Raw genomic sequence first — 16,867 nt, forward strand, 5'->3', positions numbered from 1 at the left:
GGTAGCCATTTCTAGTTTTCCAACAGGCATCTCCTTCCCCTTCTGCCATGTTCCCTGAGCCTTGGGTGCAGGAATTTAGTTGAAGATATGTTAGTTTTCCTGATTCCTCAAAATTTTATTGTTCTCTGCATTATACTTTTTCTGTTTAATTGTCTTTAATTTTTATAAAGGAAAGATTATTTGACGAAGAAATCTGCCCTAAAATTAAAAACACACAAACAGATTCAGCACATTTTAATGTCTATTTATCATCTATCTATTTATCTATCTATCTATCAATCATCTATCAATATCAATATCTATATGTCTATCCATGTACAAATAATAATAAAAGAAAAAAGAAGCCATAAATTTTGAGAGGGAGACAGTACATGTAACTTGGAAGAGATTATGTTAGGAGCATAGGAGAGTTTAGAAGGATGAAATTGACAGGGAAAATTATGTAAATATATTTTACTTAAAATATATTACACTTAAAAGGTAAGTACATATGATAACATAGAAAGAGTTGCCATGTAAATTGGAATCTACAGTTAGAACATTTCTGATAAGTGTGGAAGAAACCATTCATTCACTTATATATAAATCTATGGCTCTATATTTTAAGTAAAAGTCTTCTCAGTGCGGCAATCACCTCCTTGTTCCTGAGGCTGTATATCAGAGGATTGAACATGGGGGTCACAATAGTGTAGAACAGAGAGAGCAATTCATCAGTTCCCGCAGAGTGAATGGACTTTGGCCTCAAGTAGTTAATGGTAGCTGACCCAAAAAACAAAACTACTACCAGCAAATGTGAAGAACATGTGGAGAAGGCTTTGGCACGACCTTTGCCTGTTGGTAACTTAAGAACTGTGGCGATGATTCTGGTATAAGACGCAAGTATCATCATAAACGGAGAGGCAACAAATAGCACCGCCACTAAATAGACAGACAGCTCATGCACTGAAGTGTCCCCGCAGGCCAGCTTGAGAATCGGGGCAACATCACAGAAGAAGTGCTCTATTCTATTAGAATTGCAGAAATGTAGAGAGAATATTTGACAGGTTTGTCCTATCTGGACGGGGATGCCGCCAAGCCAGGACCCTGCTGCCAGCTGAGTGCACTTTGCTGGGTTCATGACCACAGGATAGTGCAGAGGATGGCAGACGGCCACAAAGCGGTCATAGGACATCACGGCCAGGAGGAAACACTCCGTTGCTGCTAGAATTAGGAAGAAAAACATTTGAATAGCGCATGCCAGAAGACAAATTGTTCTATCTTGAGTCCAAAGATTGTACAGAATCCGAGGGAGAGTGACTGATACATAACAGATTTCCAGAAGTGAAAAATTGACAAGGAAAAAATACATGGGCTTCTGTAGAGCAGGGTCAATTTTGACTATCACAATTATGAAGCCGTTTCCTATTAAGATAATCACATACATTATGGAGAACATGCCAAACAGAAATCCTTGTAGGCTGGGAAGTTCAGAGAACCCGAGGAAGAAAAACTGTGTCACCGTGGTAGCATTTTCCTCTGTTTTCTTCTCTGTGTGTTCCATCTGTGGAGATTTAACCAGAAGTGCAATTATTTTCTTGTCATTGTCTTTGATTTATCTACAAACTGAAAATGGACTCATACACAATGCCTCAATTCCATAGAAGAAACTAAAATGTAGTAAACTATACTATTGGGTACTAAATAGGGCCACAAAGAATTTTATTAATTTTGTTTTGTTTTGTTTTTTGATTGCATGTTAATGTATGTTCTAGTATAGCAATAGGGCATGTCACTTTTCAACCATCCCCTATTCAGAGACAGCACTCCAAATTAATACTCCTTTATATAATGATTCTTTTCTTTTAGTTTACATGTTTTCTTCTTATCTAATGTGTATATGTGTAATAATTATTACACTTAATGTTTTTAAGGTTAATAAATATTTATTTTCTTATTTTTAATAAATTTTTGTAATGTTTTTCTTTTTGCCTACCCTCGTCCACATCCTCCTCATCTTCTTACCATCCAACTTTATGTTATTTCTCTGCCTCACTCTCCCCAAAACCTGAAAATCAAATAAAACCAAAAAAGAATAAGACAAACAACAACAACAACAACAACAAAAAAAACAATAGGCCCCCAAAACCGAACAAACAAGCAGTCTATTTTGTGTCCTGCGCATCCTGAGCATGGTGTGTGGTTTACACACCCAGTAACACTCCATTAGAGAATACTGACTTACCCATTTCCCAGCAGATATCAATTGTAGATGGGTATGTGGGAATTACTTTACTTTCATCTACTCTTACAGAAATAGCTCAGAACCTCATTTCTCTTCAATATTTATTGAATTACAAAATTAAGCCAAAGAGAAAGATGATATCCACAGCAAACAGGAGGAAGAACAGCAGTCACAGTTAAACACTTACATGTGGATGGTGTTCCCAGAGTTTAGCTGTAAGGAACAGCGACAAGTTGAGCTCATGTCAAATATATTAAAACACTGAGAATTTTATGATGATAGGAATGTGAAGTTATAATTTCTTTCCTTTCCAAAAATTTTAATGTTAAATACCAAGAATAGATAAAAATAATTAATAAAATATGAAAATAAATTGACTGAATATTTAATGAGCAGAAACTAGTAGGTAAGGTTTGGCAATTTGTGATATTTTAGTCAGAATTGCACAGCACAAGTGTTTTTATTTTTCAACACTAAATGATAAAAGTTTATGTAAATATTTGTTCACCCATGTAATTCAATATAAAATTAATTATGTAAACAATGTTAAAATGTTTGCTTATTTATTGAAGTGAGGAAAATATTATATGTTCAGCATTTGCTCAGCCACATGTTGCCCATACAGCTGCCTCCTTCAAGATCACACAATGAGAAAATGCCATCTTGGTTTTCTATTCATTGTGTGTACTCCATATTGTAGCTTTGTCCATCATTTCTCACTGCTTAAGAAGAATGCATCTCTACATTGAACCAAACTAGGCTTGTAACATATTAAGAAAAATTACCATGAGCAGATTCATTTCTTCTCTATCACTATAATTTTTTAAACACTTATTTATTAAATCTCATTGATTTTCTGTTTGGTTTTAGGTGAGGGAGCCTCAATTTTAGTTCTTAAAAGAACAAATAATTTTACTTACATTTATAAATTTCTTCATTTAAAACTACATGGAAAGAAAGAGGTGCTGCAATTGTAAGATCAAGACCTTCTTGCATTCTTCCTGTTTGTTTGTGGTTCTGCTATAATGCAGGGCTTAATGACAACAGCTTTACAAATAGTCTCTTCCCTCCGTACAAACTCTCCAAACATTTCTTCAAATGTTACAACCCATCAGTTTGATATCTCTACCAATTGGAAAAAGTTTTTGGAAACCTTTAGAACTGTGTGATTATAGTAAGAAAAAGAAAACCAGTAGCATTTCAGGTAAATCTAGGCGTATTGGATTCATTTACTTTACCTTTATTTAATTTGCATTCTTTATGAAATATTAATTTCTGTTACTGTAGCTCTCACTGTGATATTAAGTGGAACATCAGAGTAAACTCCGTTTTTTTTTTTTTTGTTTCTCTGATCAAGTGTAAGAGTATATTAAAGATGGTGAATAAGATGTTTCATGTCTCTAAACACGTAAATGCTTCCACATCACGTAATAATGAATTAATAATCAGGAACACTCTGGTTATCAACTCATTTCAATCATGTTCATCAACAGTTCATCATCTGTTATATACTTGGAACTTCATACTTAATACAAATACATTTAAATATATTCCTAGTCCATAACTAAAACGACTTGGTACATATTAGCACATAAGTTAATTATACTCATTACAATACCTTAACCCATTCTCCCTCTATTTTAAAAGTTTAAATTTTGTTTTCATTTGATCTAATACGTCTAATATGTCAAATACAAGAACAATAGGGAGTCAGCGTGATACCATACTTGTAGTTGAAGAAGGCAGAAATTCAAGGCTTCTTTCAATATTTTGTATGATTCCATTTTAATACTAATATTAAAAAATAATAGTAGAAATAAAAGTAAGTTTGATATTTGCACAAAGTAGCTAAAGATTATCAGTTGGACCTTAAAATTTAGCATTTTTACCTTTATTAATTGATAAATTTCAGAAAGTTATTAAAAATTAGCTTAACTGTTCTTAAGAATTTTCTTTTTTTGTCAGACACTGGCCATCTTCTAATATAATCTATTGGCAGAAGACACACTGCGATTTAAGTGGATGATGTGTGCTACTCTGGGGATAAATTTCTTTCCCATGTTAATTTTAATTAGGTGGGACAAGTTTTTCGCCACTCAAGGAGTTTAAAATAGTAATAATAATGAATAAATGAAAAAAATCCATTGGGCTGTCATTATTATATATGCTTAGTATGTCTGTTTTTGTGTGTGATTATTGAGAAATGTAAGTTCCAAAAGCAGACACGCAATAAAGTTGTAACAACATTAACCAGGGTTTGCGTTCTATGTTTGAAGTGCTGGGCATAGAGCCCAAGGACACTTACATGCTAAGAGAGAATCTGTAGTGAGACCTGGTACCCTCCTCTGGTGTGCAAGTGTACATGCAGGATTCTGTATACATAATAAATAAATCACTTAAAATCTATTTATGAACATAGTAATTCACAACTTCCATAGAGTGAAAATTTTCAAGGCTGGAAAGGGCATTAATTATGTAGGCTCACCCCTCAAAAAAAAAAAAAAAAAAAAAAAAAAAAAAAAAAAAAAGAAAAGAAAAAGAAAAGAAAAAAATTCTCCCAGTTGTCTACTTTCTCAATTCTTTAGTTCCTTTAAATCATATATTCACTCAGTTGAACACACCACACACACACACACACACACAGACACACACACAGATACTCACACACACTTACATACAACACATACTCATGAGGGCAAACACATATAAAAACATTGAATAAATATTAAAAAATAAAAAATAAAACACCATGGCCCTTTTACTAATTTTACTATATTTTATATTTTCTCACAAAATATATGAAAACTGAAATATAATTTGTCTTTATCTACTGTCAAAGCATTTGTATGTGTTCCCAGAATGAGTCTGTTGATTTTTTTGTAACTTCTAGGTACACTCATCACAATAATTATTATTTGTATTTGTATGTAAAACACGAATCTTCTCAACTACTCTTAATGTAATGACAGTTATACAGTTTTATGCACCAAACTGAGTGCATTTAGGGACTTGACACGGTTATGTAATGAGTAAATCCCAGCATGTGATATATCATTCTTAAGGTTTGTAGCCCCAGAATGAAAACAAAAGACAAACCCTAGGATGTTTTATGATAAATGATTTATTTAGGTAGGCATATATAAATCAAACTCACTGCATCTAGAAATGTATTAATTTTTATTATTTCATTTAATGATCATTGTTAGTATGTTTGTCAGTTTTCAAAAAGTGTCACTAATTCATGAAACTCAATTGTTGTTTCCAATACAAGATGTAACAAATAATAACCCTCTAATATAACTAACTTTGTCAACCATGCCAAATTTAATGGAATTTAACATAGAATGAATTGGAATTTGTGATAAACATTTCATTCATAAACCTAAGAACAAATTAGCTTGTTTTTGTGATTTTATTATTATTATTATTATTATTATTAATTATTATTATTATTATTATTATTATTATTATTAATTCACATCACATCCAGATTGTATTCCCCTCCATCTTGTCTTTCTGTTTCCACCCCTCCGCACACCTCCTAGCTATTCCCTTCCCCTATACCTCTGACAGATGGGGTCCTCCTCCCCCGCAGTCTGACCACAGCCCATCAGATCTCATCCACACATTCTGTATACCCCTCCTCTGTCTTCCCACAGGGCCTCTCTACCAAGTGGGATTGATCAAATCCAGGGCAGTCCATTCCCTCTCTTTCCCATGTGGAGAATGAGCTGTCCATTGGCTACACCTGAAGAGGTGGTCCAGGCCTCCTGTTTGCACTGTTCTTGGTGGGTGTATCAGTTGGTGCAGGCCCTCCTGAGTCCAGATCCATCAGCCTTGATACTCTTCTTGTGGAGATCCTGACAGTGCCTCCCATCCTTACATCCATTATCACTTTCATAGAACTCGCAGCTCTTCCCCGTGAGCACAGCTGCAAGTCCCAACATCTGTCCCCATCCTCCGCTGGGTGGAGTATCTCAGAGGGCATCTATGTTGGTCTAATATCCACTTACAGGTGAATATATACCAGATGTGTCTTCTGTTTCTGGTTCCATCCATTTTCCTTTCAAAATTGCCTTGTTTTTTATAGCTGAATAATACTCCATTGTGCAAATGTACGAGAGTTTCTTTATCCATTCCTCAGTTGAAGGACATCTAGGTTGTTTCCAGATTCTGGCTATTATGTATAAAGCTACTATGAACATAATTGAGCAAATGTCCTATAATAGTGGAATATCTTTCGGGTATGTGACCAGGAGTGGAATAGCTGGGTCTTGAGGCAGTGTTGTTCCCAGTTTTCTGAGAAAGCACCAGATTGATTTCCAAAGTTGTTGTAGAAGTTTGCCATCTGAGCAGCCGTAGAGGAGTGTTTCTCTTTCTCCACATCATCTCCAGCATGTGCTGTCACTTGAATTTTTTTTATCTTAACCCTTCTAGTAGGTAGTAATATGGAATCTGAAAGTCATTTTGATTTGCATGTCCCTGAGGAACAGACATAGAGGATATCCAAATAATTGTTAGGTCTCAGTTCAAAGGGTTATATACACCACAAAATTTGAAAATCTAAATGAAATGATCAATTTTCTTGACAGCTACCTATTAATAAAATTTAATAAAGATCAGATAAACAAATTGAATATTCCTATATCTCCTAAGAAAATAGAGGCAGTCATCAAAAGTTTCCCATTTAAAAAAAAGTCCATGCCAGATGGATTCCAATGCAGAAGTCTGCCTGTCCTTTAGTGAAGGGCTAATACCAATTCTCTTCAAACTGTTCAGCGAAATAGAATCATAAGGAACAACTCCTTCTATGAAGCCACAGTCACCTTGACACATAAACCACAGAAAAACTCAACAAAAAAAGAATTTCAAACCAATTTCTCTTATGAACATTGATGCAAAAATACTCAACAAAATATTTTCAAACTGAATCCAAGAGCACATCAAAAGTATTATTCACCATGACCAAGTAGCCCTCATTGCAGGCATGCAGGGCTGGTTCAACATATGGAAATCCATCATATAAACACCCTGAAAGAAAATAACCACATGATCATCCCCTTAGGTGCTGAAAAAGTATTTGATAAAATCCAATAACCATTCATGTTAAAAGACTAGGAGTGATCAGAGTAACAAGGCACATATATAAACATAGTAAAGGCAATATACACAAGCCTGTAGCCAACATCAAGCTAAATGGAGAGAAACGTAAATCAATTCCTCTGAAATCAGGGACAAGACAAGTTGTCCACTCTCTCTGTGTCTCTTCATTATAGCATTTGAAGTTCTAGGTAGACCAATAAGACAATTAAGGAGACCAAAGGGATGCAAATTAGAAAGGAAGAAATCAAACTATCCCAATTAGTGGGTGATATGATAGCATACATAAGTAATCATAAAAATTCTATCAAGGAACTCCTAAAGCTGATGAACACCTTCAGCAAAGTGGATGGATACAAAATAAACTAAAAAAAAAAAAAAAAAAAAATCAGTAGGCCTCCTGAACACAAATGATAAATAGGCTGAGAAAGAACTTAGGGAAACTACACCTTTCACAATAGTCAAAATAGTATAAAGTATTTTTGTGTAACTCTCACCAAGTAAGTGAAATACTTGTGTGAAAAAAAAACCTTCAAATCTCTGAAAAAAGAATTTGAAGAAGATTTCAGAAGATGGACAGATCTCCCATGTATTGGGAGAATCTACATAGCAAAAATGGCAATCTTACCAGATATAATCTACAGATAAAATACAATTCCCATCAAAATATCTACACAAATTAATTTCAGCATTACACATAAAGTTGAATTTTGAAGTACTATTGTTTAAAAACTGAAATAGGCAGGGATATAAAAATAAGTAATTTTTATTATTTTATTATAGACTTACGAAAAATCATATTCAACAGTTGCAGTTCAAAGAAGCTCAGGGAGTCTTGCAGAATATTTATGGAGAAAATAGAAGCACCCAGAGGGAACAAGAACTCCACAAGGAGGCCAATAGAGTCAGCTAACGGAGGACCATGGGACTTTACAGAGACTGAACCACCAAAAAAAAAAGAGGCATGCCTTGACTGGACCGAGGTTCCTGACAGCAGATGGGCAGGTTTGTCTTCATGTGAGTCTCCTAGCAATTAGAGTAGGGGCTGTCGCTGACATGTACCTGTTGCCTGCTTTTTTATGAACACTTTCCCCTAGCTGGCCTACCATGTTGGCCTCAGTGGAAGAGAATGCACTTAGTGCTGATGGAGCAGGATAGTGCAGAAGGACACTTTTTCTGAAGAGAAGGCATGATGGGAATGTTGTGGGAGGGTAGGACAAGGAGGAAAGGAGGGAGGAGGTTGTGATAGGGTTCTAAAGTGAATTAATAATAATAATAATAGTAATAATAATAATAATAACAATAACAATAAATAACCATCCAGTGTTGAAAAAGTTACTTCCAAAGACCCACCTACTAAGTGTCTCAGATGCTGCAAAGGCAAACATTGCATAAAACATGGTAAATCTAACTATGATGCTATGTTTACCTTTGAACTCCTCACAGAATAACCTTCAGCCTTGCACACAAGAAAGTATTTCCAAATATTAAGCTAAAATCAAATGGGTATGTATATGTCACAAATAATTTTACTAGACTGGAACTACTGAGTCAGTAAATCCACAAATATTTATATAAGGGGAAGAAAACAGATTTAAGGAAATTAGAGACACCGGTACAGATGTCTCCATTATCAGGGAGGTACTCTGTGGTTCTAACACCTTTCTGCCATGGATGGTGTGGTGGTCAGGTCCATTTTTAAATATTCTTGATCTTTCTTAAATGGAACGGCTTCAATAGGTACATTGAAAAACTAAGCCCTTGAGTCTTGACGGTTTATCTAATCATTTCTGCAAAGGACAATTATTAGAAATGGCTGGAGCCATGCTTACCACTAACGATAAAGCCTTTTACGATAGCTCAGGGCTTATGAGAGAGGAACTAGCCTGATCCTCAGTACGAGGATCCACTGTTTCCCTTCCTGAGCCCATAAGATTCAATAGAGAACTTGAATGGGTGGAACAATGGCCTTCAAGTAAAGAGAAATTGCCACATGTTCAGAAATTAGAAGAAGAACAAAAAAACTTGGCCTCGGTGCTTGGAACCCTCCAATTTGTCATTCAGGAAAAAAAGCTAAAGAGCAACAGAAATTATTACATTATTTAAGAACTTTTAGCTACAGATGAACAAGATGGGACATTAGAGCCTGGCACAAGGCCCTGCAACCCTTGATAGATATATTATAGTCTTGGATATAAAAGATAGTTTTAACTCTAACACACATCAAGGGAATAGGGAATAAGGAAGGCTTTGATCAAAAATGACAATGGAATGTGTTGCCACAAGCAATGAAAAATATCCTTACTATGTGCCAGTGTTATGTATTTCAGGCTTTTCCCCCTACTTTATCCTTTTTCCATTTTATTCAGCCTGAATAAACAGAGAAGTGTACACTCTAAGTGGTCCTGCCCATATGCAGGTCTTCTCTGCTCAGATAAACTTACCTAGAGACAGCTTTACAGACACACTCAGAGGTATGTCACCTAGCTGACTCCAAATCTCATCAACTTGACAACGATGGTTAACCATCACATCATCTTGCAGCATGATACCAAGAGAGCTGTAAAGGTGTGTTGAATGGAGAAACAATGATGAAATGAATGAATGTGTACAGTGCATAATATAGATTTTGTTTATTCCATTACAGGTATTGATCCCCCTCACCCCCGGTTTGACATTGTCACTTAACACGTCTTAAACTTGAACTGAATTGTTAGGCAAGAAAACAAAAGATTTGAAGCCCCTGCCATCTGTACTCCGCATCTGACATATTTTTCTTAATTTGTTCACTTTACATTCCTAATTTTAGGCACCTCGCTCATCACCTTCCAGTCCCACCCTCCCTGCTTCATGCCCCCTCCCCTTCTCCTAGTCCTCAGAAATGGCAAGCCCTCCTTCCCTATCATCTGACCTCAACTTTTCAAGTCTCATCTGAACTACTTGTATCCTCTTCCTCAGTGGCCTGGCAAGGCCACCCAATGAAGGGGAAGTTACTAATGGGTGGATACAAGAGTCCATGTCAGAAGTAATCACTACTTCCCATATTATGGGATACACAGAAGACTGTACTGCCTATCCACTACATCTGAGCAAAGACTCTATGTCCTCACAATGCATGGTCCTTGGTTGATGCATTATTCTCTGCAGCACCTCCCTCCTCTGCCCAGATTTATTGGCCCCATTGGTTTCTGCATGGAGTTCTTGTTCCCTCCAGGTCTCTTTATGTCCCAAGTCTTGCATAAGACTCTCTTCACTCCACCCTGAAGTATGGCTGTGAGTCTCAGCATTTGCTGGGTGGAGTATTTCAGAAAGTGAGGAAGAGCCTTGAGCCCATTGACACAAGAGACAACTTCCTGAATAGAGTGCCAACAGCTCAGGCTCTAAGATCAACAAATAATAAATGGGACCTCGTGAAATGAAAAGCTTCTGTAAGACAAAGAATACTGTAAACAGAACAAAACAACCACCTACAGACTGGGAAAAGATCTTCACCAACCCTACATCTGATAAAGGGCTGATATCCAAAATATATAAAGAACTCAAGAAATCAAATGATACCAAACTAAATAATCCAATTTAAAAAATGGGTATAGAACTAAACAGAGGATTCAAACAAAGGAATATCAAATGGCCAAGAAATAATGAAAGAGATGCTCAACATCCCTACTCATCAGGGAAATAAAAATCAAAAGACTCTGAGAGTCCATCTTATACCTATCAGAATGGCTAATGTCAAAAACTCAAATTACAGCACATGCTAGCAAGGATTTGGAGAAAGGAGAACATTCCTCCATTGCTCATGGAAGTGAAAACTTGTACAACCACTTTGGAAATAAATCTTGTGCTTTCTCCAAAAATTGGGAATAGTTCTACCCCAAGACCCAGGTATTTTAGCTTTTTAAAGCTTTGTTAAATGACACCTCTATCACATTTACTCATTAGGAGAATGATTTTTTTTGTTGTTGTCCATTATGATCCTAATATGAAAGAGAAGTATGTTCCACTAACTCTGACTAGTTTAAACAATATGGGTTTCAGAGTTGCCTCTGGAATAATATAATGTGTCTCACCTTTTATTTTTCTGAGATCCCTTACTGATTTATGGACAGTATCCACAAGCCCTCAATTTCAAATCACTTGCCAAATAATATAAATGTTCTTCAAAAATTTATTGAAAGACACTAATTGAATCAGCCATTTCTACTGGCCACTACTTGTGACTTGCTTCCCCTCTTTCAGATAGTTGAAGGGGCCTTGGACCCTTCCTCAATGAGATTCGTAGATCAGAAGGCTCCATTTTCTCTATGCAAGACAATGAGTCACTAAATTCACTAAAATTATGGTGATGGGATCCCACTAAGTAGCTGATTGTCTGAAAGATATTCCATTCCCACTAGACTAATGTTTCACAATACAAATCATCCTATTAAATGGGTACATTCATTCATCCTGAAATTTCCATTCAAATACTATGACACAGTTGGTTATGTTATGTAACTTTTTACCATGGATAAGACACAGAGCAGTTCATTTCACTGTTATGATAAAGGTATTATTATTGGGCCTTTCCCTAAACATATAATTGATTCTTTTTATAGTAATTATCATTTGCTTCAGATAATATTTTTGGTTTTTGAGGACGATTGAATAAGCATTATTCTCCAAAGAAGCCCATACCAGTTTTAAAGAAAACACTTTAAAGAGGTTTCTTCTGGTGGCTACAAAACTACCTGGAGCAGATAAAATATTCACTGATGCCAGTTCCCATGGAGAAATGGTTTATATAATACTCAGTACAACTACCCAAGAGTTTCAGTTGTAGAAGACCACTCCAGGAAGAGCATCCTCACAACATTTAGAGTTGTACTTATAAATATAAAAGACAATCAGCCTATTAACCTTCATCCCAACAATATTTACTGTACACGTCTTACTCATAGACTGCCTGCTGTTTTCATAAAGACTAAAGTGATGTCTTCCCTTGACTTTCATATTTTATTTTTGCATGGTCTCTCTCTTATCAGTTGCTTTGCCAGAGATGATATAAAAAACTACTCTTGCTGTTGAGTCATCATGGCTTCTAGTGGCCTTTATCTGGCAGGATGCAGAGACTATGAGCAATCACTTTCTTAACTCTGCAGTGCAGGTCTTCAACCACCCTCTTTACTGATAGACACTTTTTCTCACATTTTTAAGGCCTGAACAATGAGGGGAGAGAAGGCCTGTGTCATGACCCACCTACTAAAATGACTTGTGATAGAAGGAGTATCTGTATTATAAAAACAAAAAGCCCTATTTATTTTTCCTCTGCCTTAAAAATACTGTTTTCAACGGAAAATTCAACACTTTATACTTTATAATCGCCAATGTTCAGTTGTAGTGGAATCCATCTCATGGATTAGGCATTAAATCAGGTCAGTTAATTGTTGGTTACACCCACATGCTTTGTGCCACTATTATCCTTGCACATACTGCAGGCAGTCCACCTCTCTGGATAAAGGTTTTATATCTGACTTGTATTTTAAGTTTGACAGTAGCCAGAGTATGGTCCTCTACCAGAGACTGTGTGGTATATGTGTGAAGAGTCTATGTAGATGCTAGGAAGGCATATTCATTTTCAATGTGTTTTGTAGGCTTTGTCTTCAGCCATGGCTCCTTTAGTGTCAAAATTTTGATGACAAGTTAGGAAATTGTCTCCTCCATAATTTGGTGATTTCATTTAGATGGCCTTGATATGACCCAGCAAATACTCCTTAATTTTAGATGACTCTTCTTATATTTACTCTACAACTCACTTCATTTGCCCTTTCTTTGCCCAGTTGATCATCCCATTTCAATACCCTGACTCCAGCCACACCTGTCTACTCTATGTCTCTTTCTGTGACACTTTAATACAGTCCCTCATGTTCTGTTGACCTCAAACATAAAATTATTTTGTCAATATTTTATCATTATAATTTTGCTACTGTTATGAATCATAATGCAAATATCTGAGATGCAGAATATCTGATATGTGACCCTAAGTGGGTAATGACCTATATTTTGAGCATCTTGCCTTATACCTACCTTCTGAGAGATATGACTTATATCATAGTTATCATTAAATAAACAGATAATATTTAAATAAGAGAAAATACATACCATATTTGTCTTTCTGTGTCATGGATACATTACTCAGCATGACACTTTTCTAATTCCATTTATTTTCCTGAAAATTTGATGATGTCATTTTGTTTTAAATGGCTGAGTATACTACATTATAGAAATGCACCACATTTTCTTTATCCATTCTTTTATAAATGTATATCTAGGTGTTTCAATACTTATGACTATAACCCACACAGGCCATGGTTGAGCAAATGTCTTTGTGGTAGAATTAGCCATCCTTTGGGTATATGTCCAAAGGTGGTATAGGTGGATATGGAGATATATCGATTCTTATCTTCCTTAGGAACTGCCACACTGATTTCCACAGTACATGTATAGGTTTGCACTCACACAAGCAATGGCAGTACTCGTTTTACTCCTCATTCTTTTCTACCATATATTTTATTTATTTTATTTTATTCATGTTACATCCATATTGCTATCCCTCGCCCCTATCTTCCTGTTCCAACCCTCCCTCCCTCTTCTTCCTTGTTCCCTTCCCATAGACCTGAGATGGACGTTGGGGGGTTGTTACACCACTGTGTGGCGACGGCCTATTAGGTCTCAGCAAGATAGCAAGTGTCCCCTTCCTCTGTGTCCCACAAGGCCATCTTGCCAAGGGGCAATGACCAAATTATGGGCACCAGAGTTCATGTCAGAGGTTCAACAGAAGTTTCCCCTCTCCACACACCCTGTGGTGGAGAATCAGAAGTAAGTCCATTTTAAATTTATCTTTTCACCATGAGTATGATACTAGTATCTATAAAATTTATACATCTACAGTGCATCTAAAAAAAACCTATGCATTACCACACACTTTTAATCTTATAAATATAATCGAATCGTATGACCATTTATATAATGTAGTTATAGCTTGTTTCACTAACAATGCTTTTCTCACTTTGTTTTTTAACAATTTCTCATTTGATAACTTTGTGTTGTTATCATTTGTAAAATCATCATACATTTTATAATTTCTTAATAAATACTCATAACATGAATATATAAAACAAACCTCCCTAATGATAAACACTGATGGGAATGCGTATATATCATCAGTGGGTAAATACCTAGATAGAGACAGCCTGTTGTATAAAGTATGATAACTAGTATTTTGCCAGCATTGGTTGATATTTTACTGTTATGCTTTTTGCATAAAGGTAAACCTGTCTTTTAGTTTTAGTTTGTTTTTTTTATCACTCTGATGGCTATGTGCATGTCTCATTTTATTTCACTTTCAATCTTGCTTATTTTTAATGAAAGAGTCATTTTGGAGTTGTTTTCAGCACAAAATAATTTATTTGGTAATTTACATCTCAAACAAATTATGTTATAACATACATTAATTCCTACTATAAGACTATTAGTATATACTTGAAATATTTTATCTTATTTGTAAAATATTGACTTTTCATGAAATACACACTCTTGAACAAACCTTGAAAGTCTTATAACATATTGTCCTCCTATTCCTATAGTCTTGTGCATGTAATATATGTGTGTTTGTGTGTGTGTGTGTGTTACTACTAATGTAGGTGTTTGTGTGTGCACATGTAGATGCCAAAAGTCAACACTGAGTGCCATCTTCAGTCATTCTTTATCTCATTGTTTGTTTTTCCATTTTATTGAAAATAGTTTTTTCTAACAAACTACATCTGACGCTTTCATCATGTTTATTTAGAGAGCCCTGTTTTCTTCGTGTCCTCCATTGACTGTATCTCAATCAATCATATGATATTCTTGTTGAAACTAATCTGACTTTTCTGTGGTTTTTATTTGGAGAATTTCTTGTATCATATTTAAACTTTTTTCAGTTCAAAAGTTTCACTTTCAATGATATCTTTGGAAGAAGTGCAACTTTGACTTATTACAGTTGGCATTTTTATTATTTTCCCTTTTTATATAAAAATTATCATGAATAAGAAAGTATAAGTAACATACATTGTTATATGAAACTAAAACAGCTATATATTTGCACAATTATATATATATATATACACACATACAGCTTTAAGGTTTTTATGACGTCTTTATTTCTAAGTATCCACATAACATAGTAAAAGCTCAGGAAAACAAGGATATAGAAAAGCAAAAAAAATATTTCAATTGTGAATATAAATAAGCACAGATATTTTATCTCTCATGTAATGGGACAAGGCAGAGATTTCTGACTTGTCTTATCACTGAATATGGAAACAAAAGTTCTCTCTGTCATTGTCTCTGTCTGCCTTTGTCTCAATCTCTGTCTCTCTGTCTCTGTCTCCCTCCATTTCTTCTCTCTCTCTCTCTCTCTCTCTCTCTCTCTCTCTCTCTCTCTCTCTCTGTGTGTGTGTGTGTGTGTGTGTGTGTGTGTGCATACATATGTGTACATGTACATATGTTTATCTAAAAATATATAAAATCTAGCATTCAAATAATGTATTACATTTAGATACTTTCATGTGTAATCTTTACTTACACTTCTAAACAGATTGCTAAAACAAGGCATTAAAGCAGAACAAATAGTTGAAGGTTCTAAGAACATATATATATATGTATATTATATGTATATATATATGTATATATATGTATATATGTGTATATTATATGTATATATATGTATATTATATGTATATATGTATATATGTATATTATATGTATATATGTATATTATGTGTATATTATGTATATATATGTGTATATATATATGTATATTATATGTATATTATATGTATATATGTATATATATGAGCAGATATAAACTTTGGTAATGCTGTGGAAAATGCAAATACAGAGAAATGTGTAAAAAACAGATAAAAGACCAAGCAAAAAATGTTCACTATTTTAGCTAGCTAGTTTCTTGTAGCAAAAGATTTTTGAAATATGATCATTATGGATTATAATGGAAATGCAGTCAAACCAAATATTCACAAAACACCAAGGCAAAGTTTAGAGAACAAGCACAGATCCGCAGAGAATATCATGGGAAGGTGAATTAGTGGTCAGCTACACTTAGCCACATATGAAAGAACAATAAATATTGGAGGAAGGAACGGCTCTGAAATACTCAAACATTAGAACCAAGGACCAAAATCCCAGAACTAAGAAGGTCAGAAATAGATCATGTTAGCAAATGACCCCAAGCCTTGTAGATGTGATGCAATTAACTCTTTCATTGAGCTGCACAAGTAGCCTGGAAAGACAGTAGTTATCAATGTGGACACAAACAGGTCCTTAAAATAACATTTTCACAAGGAGTTAGTTAATTTTTATACTGAATGCATTTGCACAGTAAACTCCATGAAATAATTAGCTTTTAAAACAATGGAATTAGATAATGTTTTTTAAACTACTTTCATTATGAAGGTTTGCTTGACTTTCATTTGTATGCATCTGTAGTTTTCTTTCTTAAATTTCTTT

The 16,867-nt window shown here is 34.9% G+C and overlaps 1 protein-coding gene across 1 annotated transcript; it reads right to left on the minus strand.

The window, feature by feature from the left end:
* Window positions 1–595: 595 nt before the first annotated feature.
* On the minus strand, window positions 596–1,540 carry LOC127207351 (olfactory receptor 10AG1-like). The gene has a single exon (XM_051166749.1). It carries the CDS (start codon window positions 1,538–1,540, stop codon window positions 596–598), a length of 945 nt encoding a protein of 314 aa, XP_051022706.1.
* Between the last annotated feature and the right edge of the window lie 15,327 nt (window positions 1,541–16,867).

Source organism: Acomys russatus, chromosome 24, assembly GCF_903995435.1.
Source record: "Acomys russatus chromosome 24, mAcoRus1.1, whole genome shotgun sequence".
In the NCBI taxonomy this organism is placed as follows: Eukaryota; Metazoa; Chordata; class Mammalia; order Rodentia; family Muridae; genus Acomys; species Acomys russatus.